Genomic DNA, 24,390 nt, shown 5'->3' with positions numbered 1-24,390 from the left:
AAATAAAAATATTGACTTGTTTTTCGATGTTTTCTCAGCACAGAGAAATAACCTAATAGTTTCGTATTTTTCTGTTCTTATCGTTTTCTCTTATCAGCTGTCTGCACGGAAACACTACTTCATGTTTTTGTGTGTGTCTGTGTGTGCACGTGTGTGGGCTATAAACAGCAGTTCAGTTTCTGTAATAGTGAATGAGACATTAGGATATGAGAGAGATGTATCGTTTGTAAACTGAATTAACTGATCGGTTCAGACTTGTTTTAACAAGTTTGAACAAGTGTATTTCCATACTGTATACATTTGTGATTTATTTAGTGAATTTCATCATTATTCACATTCCTAACATGTACCCTCAAGGGGTGTACAGGATATGATAGTACTACATGAAAAATTTACATCATTACTAACTTCCTATCGACAATTTTCCTCCAAATAAATCTTTTACTTGTCAAGACTCCAACATTATCAGATCTTATATTTCTATCGTCTAAGGCACTTTGTACCGTATCAATCCACCTATATCTGGGGCATTTTCCTGCCAACCTGGCAGAGAACACTTGTTTTGCTAATCTTTCCTTGCCCATTCTGTTTCAGTGACCATACCACCTGAGATTAGTTCTGCTAACGCATTCTGGATGCTGACAATGTCAAGTTCTTTCCTAATATCCTCATCTTTAATATGATATTGCCATTGATGTCATCTGTTCACGCCTATAATCTTTCTCAGGACTCTCATATCTGTGGTCGCTAGTCTTTTGTCAAGTGTTTTTTACTTCTGACACAGCTCTCAGATCCATAAGTTAAAACAGGTTTCAACACCGTCTTGTACATAGATAATTTAGTGTTCCGACAATTTCTCTCTTATTCCATATGAATTTATTCAATTTACCGCAGCAGCTTTGTTGATTCTGTTGTCTATTTCTATATTTAATTTACCATCTTCACTAAAAATCGTGCCTAAATAGCTAAAATGTTTTACTTGTTCCACAGATTCTCCGTTCTAAACACAGTTGACATTTTCAACGATTCTACCTACTTTCATTGTCTTTGTCTTTTTATTGCTGACCTTCATACCATATCTATTACAACAGCTATTCAATTTAGTCAGAGAATCTTGCAAACTTGTAGCGGATTCATTTAGAAGTATAACATCGTCCGCATAAAGCAAAGAGCTGAAGTTAACATCTCCAATTCTGATATCATGTTTAATACCACTTTCCTTCGTAATGTGATCCATATAGATAATTAATAACAGAGGGGATAATGTACATCCTTGTCTCACACCAGATTTAACATTAAACCATCTTCCTGTACTTCCTTCAATTCTAACTGCTGACTTACAACTCAAATAAAGACTAAGTATTGCTTGATATAATGCCCCATTGACACCATATAACTGTAGCGTATTGAATAGTTTCTCTCTTGCCACCTTGCCATATGCCTTTTCCAGATCGACAAAACTTAAATACAGATCTTTCTTATGTTCCCCTAATTTCTCAACTATTTGTCGTAAAGTGATGATCTGATCCTGACAACCTCTATTTGGCCTGAATCGAGCTTGTTTTTCACTAAGCTTTTCTTCCACAATTCTTCTCAACCGTTTCTCAAGTATACTGGAATAAATCTTGCCTGGAGCACTCAGAAGGGAAATACCTCTGTAATTCTCACATTCAGTTTTATTTCCCTTTTTATATATGGGCACTATAAGAGCTCTACTCCAATCATCGGGAATTTTCCCCTCTGTCCAGACTTTCTGAACTATGCAGCGCAGCCACTGTAAGACTTTTATACCACCATACTTCAGCATTTCTGGTCGAATATCCTCTACTCCTGCTGCCTTTCCACATTTCAAGCCTTTGATGGCTTTTTCTACTTCAAGTATGGATATGTATTCCTGACTGTATGCCTGTTGAGTGTTTTTTTTACCACTGTGCTATCACTGCTTATTTCATGTAGCAATTTTTCGAAGTAATTACTCCATACTTCAAGGATATCTTTTTCTCCTGTTTTCATGTCACCTTTATCATTTCTCACTCCACTTACAGCACTCTTTCCTCCATTTCTAAGCTGCTTCAACAACTTTCAGAATATCTTACCACCTTCTTGATATTTATTTTCTATGTTCTTGCCAAAGTCCTCGCATGACTTTTGTTTAGCTTTCTTACATTTGTTTCTGTATTCTCTAAGAGCACAAGCTGAGTTATTTGCCAGGAACTTTTCATATGCTTTCTTCTTTTCCTTCACTTCCTCTTTAACTTCCTATATCATGCAGTTCTTTCTATCCTTACAGACAACCTCACCACATGCCTCTCTGGCTGAATCAATCAGTGTTTTCTTCAAGGCTTGCCACTGAATCTCTAAGGTTTGGTTTTTGTTGTCAAACTCTTTCATTTTTCTTCAATAATCTTTGGGTATTTTATTCTACAGTTCACATCTGAGAGCTGCTCAACTTTGATTCGCTTTAACACTTCCTTACATGTTATTCTTTTCAAAATGAAATTCAATTTTATCCTGCTCAAGACTGAATAGTGATCACTTCCAATTTCAAATCCTCTGTACACTCTGATGTCCTACACCAGGGAGAAAACATCACTTTCAACAATAACCTAGTCAATGAGGCTTTTCTTATTCCTTGCCTCTTCTCTCCATGTGAATTTGTGCACATTTTTATGTTGGAACATGGTGTTAGTAATAACCATGTCCATGTCATGAGCAGAAATCCAAGGTATTTGCCATTATTATTAGCTTTGCTCTTTTCTCCAAATGTTCCCAAAATATTTTTGAATGTCTGACAATCACTTCCTACTCTGCTATTTAGATCCCAACATGGACCAACTTTTCCTTTTTCATTGTGTCAGTTGCTTTCTCTAGAGCCTCAAAAAATTCCTCCACTTCTACCTTAGTAGAGCCCTCTGTGGGACCATAGACACAAATAAGTCTCATTGTCCAATACCCCATTCTGATATTTGCCCACATCACTCTACTTGAGACTGCCTGCCATTCAAGAAGATTAGCCTCGTATTTGTGTTGAATACTATGGCTACTCCTTTTCCTTGATTGTCACTGCCCGAATATAGCATTTTGTATTTATTACTCAGAAAGATCTCAGCAGTATTTGTCTTTTTTGTTTCAGTCACCCCTATTATGTCGATCTGGTACTTATCTAATTCCTCAGCTAGCTCCATTTCTTTGCTATTCAGGCTTCTTATGTTGATAGTACCGATCTTTAACTCTGGTGATGTTGAGTTTGGGTTTGTTTTCAGATTTGTTCCAGTAGCTGACTTTTCGCTGTTCGCCCTGGTTCCCTGGCAAAAAGAACGGGGGCCTTGTTTAACCGAGAGACGCCCCAGCCGGCATGAAATTTTGTCATGTTGTACCATCATTTTCTATATTGGTTTAAGCCAATAAGAATACAATTTGGTGGCTAAATCCCAAATTGCCAGTCCATCCTCGTTCGTTCAGTATCCAGGTAGATACCTAACAGGGTGCACCACGAGAAGGTGAGGAATAGTCATTAGATCAGAAGCCCTGGTCGGTTCTCCGCATTCCTTTAAAGGCTATGTGGAGGTCTCCTCTCAGTTATACAGCTTTGAAAACTGAAAAGTTACATACCCCATTCTTAAAAACAGTCTCACAAAAGAAAATTAATACTGCTTCAAATATACTTTTTACTGAAAATATTTGTTCTGATATTATTTTGTCTTATTACATATGTAATTTAATCTTAGAAAATTTTAATACTATACACTTGAGAAAAAATTACTTCGCCATAGGAAATAGGCGATTTAATAATGCAAGTTTAAATTTTTTTTTTTTTTGACTTCCATCGAAGTTAATCTCGTGTGCACATAAACGTAGCATATTGCGTTGCACTATGTTTTATTCTGTTCTCTTTTATTCTGCTGGAAGTTTTTTCGGGCACAAAAATACTCAGCGATGTGGCTCTGTTTGCAGAAAATTGCTGCATGACTTCCGTTGGTTCTGTTTATATTCTATAGCCATGCAATATGAATGTAAACGTGAGCTTAATAATAATAATAGTAAAAAGAAAAGAACAAGAGCGACGGAAGGAGATGGCATATTTTCTAACAGCTGCCATTTCGTATTTGTAAAACATTACATCGGTCATGTTATAGATTCAAGCTACTATTTCAATGAACGTATACCCTTCTTCGTTCCTAATAAAATCTACCTTCCCAATAAAATTATTAATAGTATACAATGTTAGAGGAAGCAGTTAAATGTCCTCCCCAAGAAATACATTGAGATTCTATTTCTAATAAATATTTAAATAAATATTAAGATTTGTTGACGCAGAAATGTAACTATATTTGACATTTTCAATGTTGTTCTCGAAGAATTTGGCAAAGTTCCACACAGTAAAAAAAATACTCAATTTTAAATAGATATGTGTCAGTTGATAAGAAAGAAATTGTGTGTTTAAAATATAAATATCAAGAAGGATTTTGAATAAATGTTTACAGAAAATTGAATTTATGCATAAAAATATGTCCAAGGAGTACAAAATATTCAAAGAAGACCAATTGCATACAATACAAAAGGTCTTATACAGTTTATAATCATTTCTTAGTGTACGATGTTTGTGATGACAATATTCATTAGAGTTCTGTGGCAATTGCTTCGTTTGATGAAGAGGTATAGTAAATTTTAATGCTTTCATATGCAAATTACGTTTTTCACTAGATGAGTAAAAAAAGGGGGGGGGGATTGTAGAACAGAAACATTCAAGACAACAATAAAGAGAAATACGAAAGAGGAGCTTGTACCAGACTTCATCAGGCTTGAGCACAACGAAAAAAAGATATGAATAAGGTATATAAACATAAGATGAATAAACACTTATTGCATTGTAACATACATATTGTTGTGGATTAATTATTTTTTTTTTATGTTGGGCCCATATACGAGTGGTTAGCTGGTCAACCTATAGTACGTTAGTAAAGTATATGGGTGGTGGGTTGAGAAAGAAGAAAAACTTGTTTACATTTGATTTAAAAGCCTGCATGTTGTATTCCTTGGAAATACGTCAGGTGGGGGACTGTTCCACAGTACCGCAGTGGCAGGGATGAAGGAGGAGGAAAATAAACTTGTTCTGTGGGTTTCAAGGTGTACTGTGAAGGGATGCTGGGAGGCCGCTGTATCTGTTCCAATGGGTTTAGTACAGAGTGGGGGAATTATTGATGCTGTTTCAGATGAACATTTGCCATTGAAATATTTGTAGAATATACAAGTCGCAGAGACCAAGCGTATATGTGAAGGTGAGGGGAGCGAGTTGGCGAGAGATGGATCATTTATCAGTCTAATTGCTCTCCTCCTTATTGAGTCAAGCATTTTGAGGGAGCTTTTAGGCACCCACTCCAAATGTGAGATTGCTGGGCGGATTTGTGATTTGTATAATGTTAACAGCTGTTTAGAGGTGAAGTAGCGTCTTGAGCGAAAGAGAACATCTAGTTTTTTGGAAGCTGAGGATGCAATGGTTGTGATGTGTTTATGCCAGGAGAGGCTTGATGTCAGGGTAATCCCGAGAAGAGAAATCTCATCTTGTCTGGGAATTTGAGTGTTATCAAAAACAGTGCTGGGGGAAAATGGTTCTTTTTTTGTGAGAAATAAGACAGAAGTGGGTTTTACTAGCGTTGAAGTTGACGAGGTTATCTGGGCCCCATTGGAGGATGGCTTGGAAGTCGGAATTAAGGGCTGTGGTGGTTGATGTGCTGTGGGTTGAAGTGAGTTGTGAAGAGTAGGGTTTGTCAAATGAAAGAGAGGAGTTTAATATGCTGTCGTCTACAAAACTGTATTGGGTTAGAGGTCAACTGAAGTAGGTCATTGATGTATAGAAGTAAGAGGGTTGGTGAGAGAACTGGACCTCGTGGGACCCCAGCATTAGTTGGATGGTGAGAGGATAGAGAGCCATCTACCATCACATATAGTGTTCGTCCAGACTGGAAGCTGGCAATCCATCTGCAGAAGTCCTGAGACAGTCCAAATGATGGGAGTTTGCTTTGTAAGCCTTTGTGCCAGACTCGGTCAAAGGCTTTAGAGATAAAGTGCAACTACTTGGGATTCGCCGAATTTCTCCATGGCATTTGTCCAGCGATGGGTGATGTATGAGAGTACATCTCCTGTTGATCGGTTTCGACGGAATTCGTACTGGTGGTGGCTTAACTACCTTACCAGCCATTATGGATCAAATATGCATCCTCATACGCTTCGTATCCATAATATATTTCAATGTAATATCAATGGTATTACAATTTTAATATGCACTTCGCATCCATGATAATTTGGACGTATATATACATCTTGGCCGGTAGCATGGTTAATAGTTGGGTACTTCGAGGTAGAGTAGGAGTTGAGAGTTTATGGTTTTCTCCATCACTTTAGATAGGACTGAAGTGAGTGAGATAGGGCGGTAGTTAGATGGTAGTGATTTATCACCCTTTTTAGGAATGGGTTGAATGTGGACCAGTTTCCAGGCTTTGGGATATATATATATATATATATATATATATATATATATATATATATATATATATATATATATATATATATATATATATATATATATACACCAGTGGAGCAAGAGAGTGTGTGTACAGACGACATAAGATAGGAGTCAGTTCTGTTGCGCAGACTCTCAGGACAATTGGAGGAATGCCATCAGGGCCAGGAAAATTAATATGTATAGACATTATCTTTACTAGATTTTCATTTTTTCCCCTTTAATGGGGAATATTCAAGTTATTTTGAGTTTTCTCCTACTTGAAATTATAATTCTTCTGATAGCATACGGCGATAAAAGCTGTTTCCATTCTTCATACATCTCTAGTAAGCCTGTTTGGGAATAGCTGCTGCCAGTACATCCGCAAACTCTTGCAAATCATTTCCCTGATAGGGTGCGTTTGACCTCTAGGACGATGATGAAGTCACGTAGGACTGACCAGTAAGTTTTAGTCAAGGTAAGTAGGTGCTTTGCTTGATTAAGATTTCCTGAATGCTCAAAACCTTTGTCTTGAATGTCCAAGTCTTGGTCTCGAGGTCCAATGTCATGACTTTACTTTTTCCAACACATTCATTTCAAAATGAATGCGTCCAAAAAACATACATGTAGGGTCAATCTACGATTGGCACAAGTTTCCTCTCCTTTGCCATTAAAATGCGTTCAGACATGCCGCCAGATATCCATCAGAGTTATCATTTGGCCAATGTCAGTAGTTTCCTTACACCAAAGTAGAAAATAAGTGCAAACGTATTTTTGATTAACGCTCGTATAATATCTCGCGTACTGGTTAGCAGAGTGTATGTGTACTGTTCCATACCCCTTTCAACCAACAGTCAGTGGATTCGAATCTCTCGATGAGTATTGATGTTTGTAATTGTCTTAATAATTCTATGTGGTGAGCGTGTTACGATCCTGCTACTTCTTTAAGCAGATATCTCGCTCCTTATAGTCAGGTCTGTGTCCAATACGGCTTCTAAGTGATAGCTATATGACAAAAAAAAAAAACGGGAGTATTTAGCCGTAAAATCATTTAAAAAAACTAAACTTGGCCATTAGTTTTATTTTATTTGTGTAACTTGACAAATTAGATTGCCAGCAATAAATGACATTTTTAAGGAGAAATTATTTATATGGATTTTTTATTGTAAGATTCTGAACTGCTAAACTTATGATTAAGATAAGTTGAGAACAACTTTTAACATTCAAATTACTGGCTAAGAGCAAAAGAGAAAAAAATATATTCGATTCAGGATAGCATACATTAAGAACTGTCAGCATTGACTAATGACAGTGCATTTCCCATTTCTGCTCAAGGGGAATCATTCGCGAATTGTACCACCTAATATTTGTATTCATACATGCAATCAATTTTGTTTAGTTTTACAACGCAATTAGGACATAATTGGCATAATTACAACAACCGAGATACAATGTTTGAAGTTTTATAATTTTACTAATATGGATTAGATAGCCAAATCAAACATTGTTTTTCTGAGCATGCATACAAATAAACGAAAAACCTTAAAAATTGTCCCCACACTTTAAAATCAGGCATCTTTACATGACTGTAAAGGTAAAATTTTTCCTGAAACATTTTATAATTGCTTCACATACGCTAATAAAGTATTTCTTGGACTTGAATTTATGAAAAGATCGTGGGAAATTTTCTCCAAGATAGGTAGAGTGATGTATTTATACTTAATAAGAAATCGCATTTTCGTTTTAACCCATATTTTGCTTTTGCTCAGTTAAACAATAGAAGTTTGCGCGTGATTTAATAGCATGCGTTTCTATGACTCATGCTTTACATTCTACTGGATAATTTAACGCAACTTGTATTGAATTCAGCTGCTCTCGCTATATAAAAATATATCGAAAATGCACTTGCATTTTCTAAAGATATATACAGTCCAGAAAAAATAATAATATAAAGAATGTCTTTCGAAATGATTATATTGATCCCATGGATTGTGATCAAGGATCCTAACGTTAAAGTGAGAATAAAATTTTTTTGAGAAAGAAGTAATTAATTATTTTTATTTACTTTTATTACGGTTGCATTTCGCAAAAAAAAGTGCAAACTCCTATTAGCTTCGTTTTATAACGAATAAATTATTCTAGAAATGTTGAACATTAAAATAGACTCACCCATAACACTTTAACCTTATTGAGTCTTCGTCAACATCAATAGTTTGATTACAAATGATGACTCTGCATCGATTACTTTGTTCGTGTTTAAAAATGAATGACTGCCGGCAAAAATTTTGACTGCATTTTAAGATATGTAGAAATTAATTTAAAACTTATGTTTATAACTTCAGTTAGTATAAATATTTTATACTTCTTTTCCTTCTCTTACAAATTTTCAGTGAGTCTTACTATAAGGTCATAAGATAATTCAATCTAAAATGCACTTTAACTAACATTACACAGAACATGAAATCAAATAAACAGCTTACTTCAAGAGTATTCTTGACGCACGTGCTTCAACTAATTAGAAAGGAAATATGTTTCGCAAGTGGCGTAAGAAATATGTTATAAGCAACGTCTTCGTAATCTGTTTAGTGCAAGTATGGAACACTTGCACTTACCATCTTCAACTCTAAAATAACAAAAAGTACTAAGCCTAAAAAAGCATTTTATCCACCAATTATTCTTTTTCTTTCTCTATACTTTGTAGGAGTGTATACAGAATCCTCTGTTAATTACTTCACGTCGAGCAAGGAATTTATAAAGCAAGAATAATTCTTATTTAAGAGATATGTAATGTAAGGCTTATATGGCGTCATATCCAGTAACGGACATAGATATTGATGTTCTTGATTTATTATTATTATGATTTGACACCTCCAGGGAGTCCAAAGACTCATCGAGGGAAAGTGTGCCAACAGCATCGAACGATTTCCCTTCCAACTACTAACCGCGTTCAAACTTACTTAACTGAACCATTAGTAGCAGAGGCTCTACCAATCGACCAACCTTTGCCGGCTTTGATACACGTGTGTCTGATGGATCTAATCGATCATGAAATAGTTTCGTTTGTTGATGGTTCTAAGACGGATATGACGAAATTCCTTCTAGTTTCTGTGGGACCATAGGTCTCCTTGCATCAGGTTGGCATTTAGCTAAGTAGATAGAGTGTGTGTGCGTTGAAGGAAGCGGATTTTGTCAAGAAGAAAGAAGTTGAGCGTCCGTCGCTCAAATGTATGATATAAGGATCCTACTTCCAATGGTTCTATTCAATTGGAATTTACTCCATAAATAGGAGGATCTACTTTCGGATGAAAAAAATGCATTGGAAATATGCAAGATTACTGCGGATTTCAATATTTTTTTGGGGAAAATGAAATAGGAAAAGGGCTTTCCACACACACACACACACAAGATAGATAGAGAGAGAGAGAGAGAGAGAGAGAGAGAGAGAGAGAGAGAGAGAGAGAGAGAGAGAGAGAGAGAGAGTATTCGTGTATCTTCACAAGAAGAAACGAAAATATTAAACCACTAGCTGCTCTTGTTTAACTCATAAGAAACTCCTTTTCTAAGAAAAAAAATGAAATATTTTATTACAAATTTCCTTCCTGCACCGGCTAGTGTTTGAAACTATGCCGGGAAAACACCACCGGGTGTTTGTTGCTTATTCAATCTAAATTTGCAAACACTAAATTTCGCTAAAAACAGCCTAATGAGACAGCCTGTGACTTGAAAGCGAAGCCATTTCAGTTCTAAACTACCAGTCTGTTTGCTGGAACATTAAAGACCGAAGTTATTAAAAATGGCTTTTGTTTTGTAGATATTTAACGTTTGTTGTCATGTATATATTTTAATCTTATTAATAAATATAAGAAGAACTTCCAAGATGACAGAACAATGGCCTGTTCCAGAATATTTTTATATCCAGCCGTTTAACACAAAGCTTAACAAGCAAAAAAGAAAAGCTACTGCAGAGACAGTCGAATGTCTGTAAAGTTTCCGAATATCTAATTTTCTTGTTAAGCGCAGTTTTATGTCTGTTGATACATCCAATCTGAAAGGAAAGAAAACCTTTTAAAAAAAGTTTTTTTTTTTCTTTTCTTTTTTTGCCTATCCCCTTGCTTTATTTAAACTTTACGTATGTTACTGTCATTTATATTAAAGTTACGTCGGCATTTTTAAAATTTAGGCCAGCTAATAAAAATCTAAAATTGCTTTCCAACAGACAGGAAAAAAAAAATGTCAGAAGCATGTCTCTCTCTCTGTTCCCTTCTTTGTCTCTGTCACGTGTCAGAAGAACGCCACATTCATTTTTGTCAGAAAGACGGGTTCGAATCCAGCCTATGGTTAGAGAAGCACTTCTAAGAACTCTTTTTTTTTTCAGACTGAAGGCTAATTAGCCCGTCTCAAAAGGTGACCATAACTTTTTATTACTTTTAATACGCATTGCTTTTTTTTTTTTTTTTTTTTTACTGTTTTATCTTATAACTATACACAAAGTAATGATTTCATTTCTGGAATCGAACTCGCATCGCCTGGCATATACAACGATCCATCCATGACTACGTCTGCCAGAATAAAAATTATGCTGTTACTTATTTTCATTGTTAGTATTTACGGTGATATCAATAATTCAGATTCAAAAATTCCACACGGAATAATCTGTAAAACGAAAAAAGGAATGGGAGGGGGGTGTCTCAGAGAAATTTAAAATCAAATTTCACCTTTGTGATTACGATTTAAGAGATCAGAAAACAACAGACGAATCGTTTTGCATTTTAAATACACGTTCTTGAAGTAGAAGATGCGATTCCATGGGCTTGTATTGCCTATTGATTTTCTGCATATACGAATGAAGAAATAATTTTACTCCAAGCACCAGCATTGATCACGATGCGTGATTGCAAAATGATGCCCACAACCCTTCTTTTAGTTGAAAGGAATAACTGCGTAAAAAATGCATTTTCTACCTGAGGGGGTTTTCATTACCGAATTCAATAAAAGAACTTCAAGTCTGCGTATAAGTGGGGAATGATGGTCATGAACATCGTCAAATGTGATAAGAAAAAAGATGCCAAACAGGAAACCAGCATTTAAGATATTTCCGGTTTCTTTAAGATGTCCATCGCGTCGTGATCGATCATTTAGTTTCTCTTTCGTGTTTCCTTCGTTACATCCGTAACTCGATATCACATCGAGTATACGGTTAGAATCGCCCGTTCGTTCTTTCTCTTTCCCGAGGACATCTGAACAACATCGCAGTTTGGTAGTTGGACAAGCTGTCGCTTTTGTGAATAAAAATGTATCCTTCTGCCGACAGAATACCGATGACCAATACGATTACGCAGGCAAAACTTTTCCGCTTGAGAAGAGCACGGAACAAGTCGAATTTAGAGCGCATTCAATCATATTATTTCGTGTCTCAATAGGATCAGCAAACAAAATCTCGTGTATTTGCTAAACACTTTATTTTCTGCACACAAAAAAAACAAACGATAAAATCTTCAGCTGAAGGTTCCACTTCCAGTAAGACGACACATTTTTTCCCTTCTCATCGTGCTATCAAGAATAACGGTACAAAGAGCATTATTCATCAGATGGAATATTTCCAGAATAATTTCATCGAATACTGCCAGATATTAATCGATGTTTTTGCTCATCAATATTCTCTATTTAAATTAAAACACTGCAGACGACGAGAAATTACTTTCCTCGAAAGTGAGTTATGAGCTGCGCATGCCTCACGATTAATGTAATAATAAACTAATTGCTTAAACGAATTTGGTTAAATAATATAACCTCTTTTTATGACACTTGCATTCAGTAAAAGGAAGAAGGACGACAGCTTATTGTTCAACTAATTTCAATCAATTTTTAATGTGGTTTAAGTGTTCTTCCATGAAATTCTTCCCAATATGCAAAATAAACTCGGGATGTTGCTCAATCTCCTATCATATAATTGATCTTTTCTTTTTGGACGAATTATTTTATTGTTTAAGATCCCTTGGTAGTTGTAAACGAGGAAAAGAAAGGAAACTTCCGTGGATCCCTCTAGAGATAGCATCGTTCAGCTGATTTATATCAATTAATAACTGATTGTTTTACCTACATGATTAAAAAATAAATATCATAGGAAAAAAAACTGTTTTATATGAAAAGTGTGCCAAGTCCTAAGATCTACCTGATACCATTCAACATTTTTCCTTGTCAAAAATGTCTCTGAAATTTGAGACCACCATAACTGCAATAATAACACTAGAAAGAATTATTAATAATGTCATTAAATAATCGCTTGTAATTGCAGCTGGTCTTCGGCTTTTTGAAATTGGCTATTGTTTAATATACGTAGCTATTTTTATGAAATATTACTTTAAAGTTTATATGCAGTTTTCTCAGGGGCTCACATTGGTGAGTACGGGCATGGCAAACCCGAGATATTCAAGCTAAACCTGATCTTACTTCGTACAATATACACTTGGTATATCATATCTGTAGACTGGTCTTATATTCTTCTTTCCCTCTACTCCCTCTTACTTCTTACTCCTTCTCCCCCATTGCTATTAGAGCAATTCGAGGGCGAAGGGGTGACTCTTTCCTCTCAAACTGTAGTTTCCACTATCTACTAAAAAAGGCAAGCCTAGTTGTCTTAAGGTGGCAGCTCCACCACTAGGATATCTATCGTCATGCTGGTCACTTGACATAGAGAAACACATATTACTTTCAAGTCTCAATGAAATCCAAACCGGACTGAAAACACGGAAACGACTCAAACTGGAAAAAGAAAAACGTAGTGAAATATGCTATATGGAACATTAGAAGCATAGCACATAAAGATGAAGAATTAAATAAAATTTTAAATGACGAAAATATAGAAATTGTAGTTCTTACAGAAACAAAAAAGGAACAAAAGAAACAGCTAACTAAAATATCATATATAGTGGAGTGGACAAACAAATACATGCAAAAGCTGGTGTAATGATTTCATAAATCAATGAAAGCAAAAATAACTCATTATACATACTGGAATGAAAGAATATTAGAAGTGCGATTAAAATTAAATAAAGAAAATTTAACAGTTGTTGAAGTGTATGCCCTGAAGAAGGAAAAGAAGAAGAAAATTATTACTTTTACAAAGAGTTAAAAGGAATATATGAAAAATTAAATAAAACAGACCATATAATTATAGCCAGAGATCTTAATGGCAGAATAGAAATAAAAAAAAATTAATAATATACAAAAATTCGGAGAACCAACAGTAAACAAAAAATGGAAAGAGACTCATTGATTATACAATACATAATAATTTTAAAATAATGAATGCATTTCACAAACATAAAAATATACATAAATATACGTGGTGTGCAAGAGGACAAAACTCAATAATAGACTACTTTATGGCAAATGAAAAAGCAGCAAACCTTCTCCTAGACGTTAAAGTTAGAAGAGGGCTAGAAATTGATACAGATCACTATTTAGTACAGGCAAAACTAAGATTTCCACCAAACTGGCTACAAAATATACAAAAAAAAAAAAGCAAACTATAGAAACAAAATCTAATTAAAAAGTAAGACTAATAAATGATTCTAAGTGTAAGAAATTTATAGCAACAGAGGATTAATAACTACTTAGAAAATACAAAAAAAAATGAAGACATTGAGAAAGTATGGAATAACAAAAAAGAAATTATTACATCAGCAGCATATGAGAGTCTAGGAACACACAAAAAATATCATAAAAATAAAAAAAAATTACATATATGGGATAATGAAATAAAAACAATAATTGAAAATAAAAAGTTGGCTTTTAAAAGATGGTTAAGTAGCAAAAAAACAAGATGAAATTGAATATAAAAAAAAGACGAATAATAGCCAAAAGAGAAACCAGAAAATGACATATACAAAATAAGGCCCAGTGCGTACAAAATACTGAAACACATGAATGCAGATATAAAAGAAACTACAAATATAAATTGTGAAATAGATGTAACAGATTTCTTGGATTACTTTACAGATCTTTGGACTGATAATACTGCTATCAAAAATAATAACACCAGAAACTTACAAAATACCTTAAATTATATGATAATAATGAAAGAATTAAAGGACAACCTAAATAAAATTTAAAAAAATGGCAAATCAGCAGGAGAAGATGGGATAAACTCCGAACTGTATAAATTTGCTGGGAAAAATTTCATCAAAGATTACTAAAATGTTTAAATAAAATATATACAAATGGACAAATACCAATAGAATGGAATACAAGCATAGTAATACCTATATTTAAAAAATGGGATAAAACAAAATCTGCTAACTACAGAGGTATTAGTTTATTGAATACATGCTACAAAATATATAGCAGAATACTTAATGAAAAACTAAAAATATACAGTGGAAAAATATTATTAGAATGTCAAAATGGATTTAGAAAAGGACGCTCTACAATGGATGCTGCTTTCTGTTTAAAACTACTTATAGATATTACTATATTACAAAGAATAAATATTTTACTTCATGCAATATTGAATATATATAAAGATAATGAAATAAAAATAAATGAAAAGTTGTCTGAAAAACAATCTATAAACCAAGGAGTAAGACAGGGATCTCTGTCTCCAATACTTTTCAATATTTACATTAATGAAATGTTAATACAGTGGAACGCCTTAAACAATCAAGGTATAGAAATTTCCCGGAATAACAAAATAAATATGCTATTATTTGCAGATGATCAGGTAATAATATCAGATAAGGAAGACAATTTACAAAGAGCAATATATAATTTAAACATTATAGTAGAACAGTTTGGAATGAAAATTTCCATAGATAAAACTGAAACAATAGCATTTTGTGGACAAACTCCAGTTAGAAGCAAAATAGTCATTAATAATAAAATAAAATAACAGATAAATCCTTTCAGTTATCTTGGATGTGAAATATCATATGAAGGAGAAAAAGACATAAAACTTCAAACTTTTTACAGCTTATAGGCCTGATAAATAGAACCCAAATATAGTACAAAAAGAAACACTCTTGAAAATAAGAAATACTTTAGCAGTACCCACATTATTATATGGCAGTGAAATTTGCGCAATAAACAAAAAAGATAAACAAAGAATAAAAACAAGTGAAATGAGATTTATGAGAAGAACTGCAAAATACTCATTATTAGATCTAAAAAAAAGGAACGAATACATTTAAAAATAACTAAAAACAAAAAGAAAAACTAAACAATTATAAACAAAAATGGACTGAAGATGTAAACCGAATTGCCAACACCCGACATCCTAAACAAATACTAAAATATAAGCCAATTGGAAAGAGAAGGCAGGATAGACCTTAAAAAAGGATACTGGATGGATAATGAGACCGGAACAGACCAATATGGTCTATACCCGTAAGTGTTATGATGATGAGCTTATATGAAGCCAGATTTATTCTGACCTGACTGGCCACCGAATCTAACATCTAAACGGGAATTCTCTGTTAATCAATACATGTAGATATAAAACTGCTATATAAGTATAAAGATCGAAGTTCGTTTGTGAGATGAGTATCCTTCAAGTCAAGCTAAAATACTGGATATGAAATAGTTATACGTATGGGTGGACGATATAGGCCATATTTGCTTTTCTTTGTTTTTGCTTGGATTTTTTCCTTCTTCATGTTTGAAAGGACTTTTCAGAAAGTTCTTTCAAACATAAAAGAGGAGAGACTCTTCCATATGTTGTCAAAATAGTAGAGATTGACATAAAATCGATAGAAGTAAAATGAAAGATTTTTCCATACCTTCCTACCGTTTGGCCTTATTATAATAATGCAATCAAATAGGTGAACGAATTTCAGAAAAAGAATGGAGGAAGTTGCAAATATTTAGAATTATTTTAATTGCACTCAGGGCGCCTTCAAACGAAGATTAAATATTTACATATAAGAAGTCAAGGGAGAAAAAAATCGCTAGCGACATTTTATTTCAAACTCCCCTGTTATTAATGATGTGTGTGTGTGTGTGTGTGTGTGTTCAGCATAGATATTAAACAGCATATTTCCGATAAAAATGCGAATCAGGCTTTTTGTAATACGAAGGTACAACTCCCGTGGAGAGCTGCCATAATTTTATCCTTACCATTAAGTCCCGTAAGTCTCCAACATTAAACACGTGTTGCATAATTGATCGAAAGCAGCCAATTGTGCATAAACAGCTCAGATTTATCAACGGAAAGTACATTACTTGTAATCATGGGAATGAGAAAATCAATTGGACTTGTAGCAGAGAGTAATATTGTCATTTAAAATCATCTGTTCGATACTCGAGTGTTAAAATAATCTACGAAAACACGTTGCTTATTTAACGAAATGCGATCATTAAGTGCAGAAATGAATACCTGCTTAATTAGCGTGTTAATTAAATACGTAAGATAAACCATACTGTACAAAACATTTTTCCCTCATTAAAAAAGGCTTTGTGCACTCAGTTGAGACAAGGTAATATAATACATAAAAGCAGGTTGGGTTACACGACCCTTTTAGAAATACTAACATTTCAAGGTCATGGCTACCTTGACCTAGTGCCGAAGTATGCTGACACAAAAGGCACGTTGTTAGTTAATATCTCAACTGCCCATCATTATTTTACATTACACGTGTCGCCGAGACGGAAGTAAAGGTCATCAGAAACGTGATATCTAACAACGTTTGCTATGCAAAACCTCGTTGGCTTGGCTATCAAAACAATGTTTTCGTTAGATCTACCTGGAGCAACAACAGAAGCTAACATCGGAATTTGCGATCACAATTCAACTCCGCTGCAGTGACAGACCTCAACAAGATCCTCCTGGGAAATTATAACATACATTATGTGGACTGGTTCCGCATCCTTTCATTTTAACACATTTCAATTACTTTTGGTTACGATTATAGATTCCATTCACTTGACTAGACTTTCCATTAAATGTCGATAATACAGATGAAGGTATTTTCATCCCTTCTATAAAAATTTCAATCGTTCCATGGAGTGAAGTTCAATGTTTATCTTTCCCTCAATCGGCGTTTTAAGGTATGTCATGGGTTCGGATCGAAACCATTAGTCGAACCCTCTGTTCTCTCATTTCATCAAACCATGTCGCTAAAGCTTTTGTATATGACGTAGTATATTATTATTATTATTATTATTATTATATTCACACTTTTCTGAGTCGATTCCATAAAAACAAAAAGGTAATTGTTTGGACAAAATAGAGTTGTCCAGAATCTCAAAAGCACATTGTATGTTTATTTTCTTTATTGTAATAAAAAGTGGTCTGAATCCAACCAGAAGAATCATTCCCGCCACTACAACACAATACCTAAATTACGAACTTATACTGTGATAAATGATTAGGTATTACCGCTGCAGAGAGAACTCTCTTCTTGCCTTTCCACCTGTCTACTTTCCTATCAGAATGAGGTTTGCACCAAAAATCGAACCTTGCTAGTAATGTTTGGCTGTAAACATCACCACGAACCCCAAATATCCAATTAAGGCTAAGGAGTTCCACTCTGGCACAAACCTCTATCTGTGGATAGCCTGAACATCTCATCGGAAGAATCTCTTTTCCTTCCTATATGCCCACGCACCATTTTTAGCACTATCTCATTATATTAGTTTATGTCGTCTGTTGAACTGCTTCTCGGTTTTCTTAGCAGTTGATTTAAGGATAGGATAATCGTGCTGCACTGATTGATGACTAATATAACAGCCTGCGAGAACATTACACTGAACGTTGGCTACTCTTTCCAGTGCCTGCATAGAATTTCCAGTGCCTGCATAGAATACAACTACAGTCATTACTTTATAATAATAAATGGGAGTTTCGCGATAAATGCAAACAGTTTGAGATAAATAGCACTTCTGGTGGTTGAAATGCGCTCCCCCTATGCAGCTAAATTCCAGTTGCTTGTAAGTTGATTTGAAACAGGTTCTGTTAATACGAAATTATAGTACGGTGGGATACAGACCGCAATCCATGCCTGCTGAATAACTACTTTCGTTCTGTTTAATAATGGCTCGTTTTCTCTCTTTCTACACATTTAACACAAATATATGTCCTCGAAAAATAACGCGCATTCCTAAACAAGAGATAAATATACTATTGTAGATACTTTTTTGCTTATTACTTTCTAAATATACACTCGAAAAAACTGCAATTGTTTGCATTTATCAGAAACGTATTGTTACACTAAAAATAAGCTCAATGCGAACAAAATTACGATAAACGTATGCCTCGTGGCTAAAAATCTTAACAGCATGAAGAGTGTTTTTCAATGCATGGGAGCTCTGTGTGGGTATGTGCGCGAGCCCCCTCTCCCCAGAGGAATCCTTTTAAATTTATTTTTAAAACAGTTTTATTGTGTTTTCAGTTATTTAAAAGGAAAGTATAAACGGCTGAAATTCATGCAAGGTAGTTACAATAGAAAAATTGAGAATAAGTTAGAAAAAAAAATAGTATTTCCTCCATTATAATATATTTTATTCACTTAATCTTGAGGGGCATTATTCTGTTTTGTATCTGACAGCAAAATTCTAATTTTTCTATTTCGTAAACCTGTTAGAGAATTATCGTGAAATCCTTGAATAGTACACAGAATAAAACAGAACGTAAAGTCTCTAAATCGAGAAACTTTCCTTAAAATAGAATACAAACTGGTTCGGCGAAGTGACATATCCAATAAAGTCATTATTGATGAAAAGATGGATTCAAGTCTCTTCTGAGTATAAGTTTAATTGTTACGTCATAATAAAACTTCCAGTTCTCCCATTATGCTGTTTCATTATTATGACAGAAATACAAGTTTTGAATAATAAATGCTAACAAAAGTTAAAGATGTTGTTCTATTATTATAACTTTTGAATTATTCTCCTTCTTAAAACATGGTGTCATTGTATTAACTGAACACTACGTCCAATCATAACATTCCTCTTAAAACCCCTCTAAATTCCTAATAACAAACCCAGCAGAGAGTTGTTCGGTTGCTTCTCTATAACCTAGCAACCACTCGGTTTAAAGCGAATGCCACCGTTTTGATATTGCTTCTACTTATTATATAAGATTGAAGAAAGATAGTGTAGAAAAGCCCCCCCCCCCAAAAAAAAAATTAAATTAAATTAAATTAAATATGTCATGACTTCATTTTAAACAAAGGGAGCAGCATTTACGATCGTTACAGAGTCCGACACGGACCATCAGTTGGCTGAAATACTGCGGTATCTTGGTGCTCGTGTTTCAAAGCGTGCTTCACAAAGGAGAAAGCAAGAATTCAAAGAAATGTCGCGAGGTCCTATATCCCTCAAAACTGCTATCGGTAGCGTCATTACCTGAGCAGTCTTTCCCGTGTGATGACTAGTAACGTTGATTCCCCACTGGAATAGACCGTCTTCCCTTGTGTGTGTGTGTCTTAGTAACGTCTCCGAACTAGTTACAGCTCACGGAATTCTTAATCTTCACTGATACGGCATACCCGATTGGTACTCGAACTAGAAAGGGATTTTTATTTCTTTTGTCGTTAGAACACAGGAATCGGAAAAGTGACGTCTGTAAGGTGGATGTTTCTACATACGTTTCTTTCTTTGTAGAAAGAAAAATACGTGTTTACCACAAGAATTTAATTATTTCAATTTTAGTGAATTTAATCAACTGAAGACATGTTTAGGATGTTGTGAATTCTTTTCAAAAAAACAAATGATATTTCTGACTTACTATGAGATGGATTAAAGGAGATGAGCAACATGGTTCTTTTGTTAATTTTTATATCTCGTATTATTTTTAGGAATGGTACAAATACCAATCAAAATACAACACAAATCCAAACAAAACAAAAGGAAAAAAAAACTTTAATAACGAAGAAAACTGCTAAATTGTAACTACAGATAATCACTGAGAAGAATAATTAGTTTTTTCTTTTTTTTTTAAGCATGATATGTCTCTATTGAAATGAGGAAAAAACAAATAATAGTTGATTTAAGTACTATTGTTGAATTCCACTTAATAATGAACTCATTCAACACTATAAAAGACCTTTGTTAGACGATACTTAACAATGCACTACAAGAGCACGAAGAGGTTCAACAATTAACACCCTCAAACACGTACCAGTTTTGATGAAGACAGTTGAAACATTTGTTTGGAAATAAACAGGATATGTTGTGGTATTCTTTGATTATGGGTGAACTTTTTTTGGTACTAAACATTAAGAATTTTGAATGTGTTTCTCGTGAGATGCCATGTTGTCACTTTGTAATTCGGAAACAAAAGTATTTAAATATGCTTAATTTATCAATCGATCTAATAAAAGGTGTGCTGCAGCATAAATCAGTCAGTGCATTTCAGGAATTTGAAACGAATAACGTTTCGTTTCCAATTAATGACACAAAAAATCTGATTCTAGAAACTACTCATAATTAAAATCTTAATAATTGCTAAAAGAACGTGAGATTTTCATCATCTCAATAAGGGTTTGTCTTTTCAAGATTAATCACGCATGAGATTTTTTTTTTAATACTTGGGATTGTCGTGATATTTTTCTAAATTTTCTTTTCTGGTGCTTGCGATATGGCTTTGTTGAAATTACGGCTTAAGGGCGAAGGAGATACATCATTTGTACTAATTGTATGTGTTCTTCGGTTGGTTTGTCTGTTTTAATGGATGAAAAACCTGAGAGTTTCATGAAACGAAAGTTCAAGTCCTTCCACTTATGAGAATGGCTAATGTGCACGAGTTCTGTCAATTAATGATGGAAGAACCGACAAATACATGTTATTTAAAAAACAAAAAAAAAATAAACATTTATTTCAAGTTTTTACTTTACGTATACTGATAGTTTTTTTTTTTTTGTTATTTGATCTGGAATTTCAAATTTTTCGTTTATTTGTGTGTGTATATGTTCTATAATTCATTTCAAAGAATCACTTGCAATTGGTTATATTGCAGAGAATTCGATCTAGGGTTAAACAACCCCATTTCTAAGGTATCTTCTTTAACCGAAGATGAGTTAGCCAAACTCGTGTTCGATATTTTCTCTGGGAATTTATTTCTTCTTCAGTAAGCAGACATTTTTATTTGTTATCAAAAATGTATTCTTAATTTAGAGATTAGCGGTTTATGCTGTGTTGTTTCCTATGCACCTTGAGAAATTGGACATCAAAAAAGAATAAGAAGATGCAAATATTTATCATACAGATTAATGAATTTGAAATCTATTGCCTCTAGGCTTAGAAACAATAATCCTTCCAGTATGAATTGATTTGATTATTTATCTATTAAGATAGTGTGGATGTAAGAGTTCCTACATATTACTTTAACTTCATGGAATGTACAAAAATTTTGGAGGCGATGTTATTTTTAGTAGAAACAAATGCGCCATCTTTCATTTAGGATAACTATTATACGCATCGAAGCTATTAAATCCCAAGAACATACCGAATTAACATCTGTTGTATACATGTATTAAGATATTGGATTTCCTACTATAAGCGTAATATTTTAAGATAAAAATCAAGAGATAGGATAGTTGAATTCGATGAATGAATAAATATAAAAAAATATTACTTGAACTGAGTTAATTCAAAATCTGTTTTGTAATTTTAATAACTTCGAACACTGAATAACCTTTTACAATACGTAAAGAGTTAACGACCTGTTAATGTACTTAACGCAGCTAAATAGTGGAAAAATTACGTAAATAATCCCCGAGTGTCATTTGTTGTCGGGCTACGATAAACTAGTAGGACAACGTCGTGAAAGTCCCCACCAGTGCTTAGGACGGAGTTGTTGATTAGTGACAGTAGTGAAAAACAGTTACACGTATACGTTCAGTCTCTTCGTTGTACGAATAGGAATAAATCTACTAACCTCACTGTTGACACTCGACGGGCAAAAATATTCGGGTCATGTTGCGGCGGTGGAACAGGAAGCAGCGGGGTCACTCTCTCCACGCAGAGGGATCTTGACCGATCACGCTTAGGCATCAGTCCCTTCGAAGACGGAGGCCTACTCTGACCGCTGGCCCCCAATCTAAAGGGCATGACGACGAGGGCTGCTCGCTAAACAACTCCCACTGAAAATAAACCAAGGACGAAAAACTCACAAGCACAAAAGAAAGGTGTGATCTCCCGGTGCACGTGAATGGAGGTATTAAATTAATTTCGAAGACATCCGCCAGAGTGGCCCTTTGCACGGGAGGGGATCTCTCAAGGTAGCTTTGTCTGCAGTGCATGCGGCGTGCATTGAGGGCTTATGTAGTGCTCGTGACGATGACGAATTGGACAAAAGAGGGAGGAGAAAAAAAAAAAAAACGCGACTTAGTCCAGTACCGACACGGACACGTTAATCGGTACTACCGTCCACCCTCCATTGTTGCAGATGGCACGTAGGGAGTCATAGTACTGCAGACGTTCAGCCATACACAGTCGTAGCCGATACTACTTTATGCATAGTTATCGCATCGATTGAGTGGCAGAGCTTGGGCCCTGCGCAGAACTCGCACACGCAAGCGTACGGGCGACGACGCCTCCTCCTCCTATCCTTCCTTACCTTCGTCGGCCACGAGGGGAAAAGGTGGTGATACGAGGTCAGGGTGGAGGTGGGGGGGGGGTTAAAAATAACCGACGGAAGCAACGTTAGGAAGACATAAAATAACCGGTAGCTGCGCGTGTTAGACGACGGCAGTTTGTAGGCTTTAAGTACATGAATGGGAATACACGCTCGGGCTGGGTCACGTGACGAAAGAAGAGAGTGTGTGTGTGTGTGTGTGCGCACGTGTTGTTGCAGTAAAGGCCATCTTTACACGGCCTTCTTCATGTCTCGTGATTGTTAGAAACCATTAATTGCACGGGCTGCAAGATTAGCAGGAACGTGCAGTTTTCTTAAAGAATAATAACTCGCTTTCGAAATGTGAGTTCATCCTTCATTTAGCAGAAGTTTCGGTTATTTCATCCGCTAATCTTTGTTCATCTTTTATTTTCAATAGTTATTTTTTTTTTATTGCAAAGTGATCTTGTGTAGTCATGAAATAAGTTCCAAGAAGACAACCTCATCCTTCAAGAAATGGATCGACCAATGAAGACAACACATCCTTGGAGCACTGGGTCGAACAGAATGAAGTAGTTCGAGTTTAAAACGGAAGAACTTTTCATTCACTGAAGAGTTCTGAAATAGCGAAGAAAAAAAATAGCTGTGGTGGTAAAAAGTAGAACTGCGGGATGAACATTTAACTTCCTAACTCCCCCAACACACACACACACACACACACACACACACACACACACACACACACACACACAGAGAGAGAGAGAGAGAGAGGCAGAATCGTGCTTTGTTTCCCTTCTAACGTTCAGTTATTATATGAAAGTCCAACATGTACTTTTACGCTTAAGTTGCACTCGTAATACAGTGTATGAATACATATTTTTATATTGAAACTAAAACAATAAATCGACAGTTAGTATTTCGCTACTGTACATCAAATACATTGTACTGTACATTCAATGCTGGAAACGATTTTACAGCAAACATTTGAGAGAGCCTCTTCTATTTTGAAATCCATCACGCAGAATAAAACGCGTAACCATAGTAACAGAAGTATATTGTAAGGATTTTGTGATGCTACATCACACCGGTTTCGTCAACCAACTAAATCAACGTCATTACAAAGGATAGAGTTGACGTGCTAAGTGACGTTTACGTACGAGTTTTACTGTGCCCCCCCCCCCCCCATAAATAATATCGTCTAAGATAACAATTAGAAGATTTCAGTAGCGCGTAATTCAAAGTATCTTTAAAATGATTAAGAAAAAATACCTTCGTAATATTAAAGTCTTTGAAACCTTTTTTTTTTTTTGTAATACATTCGATTAATGTAGTGATATTA

General features: G+C 34.8%; 1 protein-coding gene across 1 annotated transcript in view; it reads right to left on the bottom strand.

Moving 5' to 3' along the window:
* LOC150098082 (GTPase-activating Rap/Ran-GAP domain-like protein 3) overlaps nucleotides 1-22,764 on the bottom strand; it is a 183,568-nt gene extending 160,804 nt beyond the window's left edge. Inside the window, exon 1 of the mRNA XM_090406580.1 lies at nucleotides 22,374-22,764. Within this exon, the coding sequence (XP_090262706.1) occupies nucleotides 22,374-22,546 (173 nt within the window). The 5' untranslated portion in view covers nucleotides 22,547-22,764. The remainder of the gene's footprint in view (nucleotides 1-22,373) is intronic.
* Between the last annotated feature and the right edge of the window lie 1,626 nt (nucleotides 22,765-24,390).

This window comes from Typopeltis vanoorti, chromosome 16, assembly GCF_054136105.1.
Source record: "Typopeltis vanoorti isolate ZY-2024b chromosome 16, IOZ_Tvanoo_1.0, whole genome shotgun sequence".
NCBI lineage: Eukaryota > Metazoa > Arthropoda > Arachnida > Uropygi > Thelyphonidae > Typopeltis > Typopeltis vanoorti.
The sequence above is the reverse complement of the archived record's forward strand: the minus strand, read 5'-3'. Positions and strand labels throughout refer to the sequence as shown.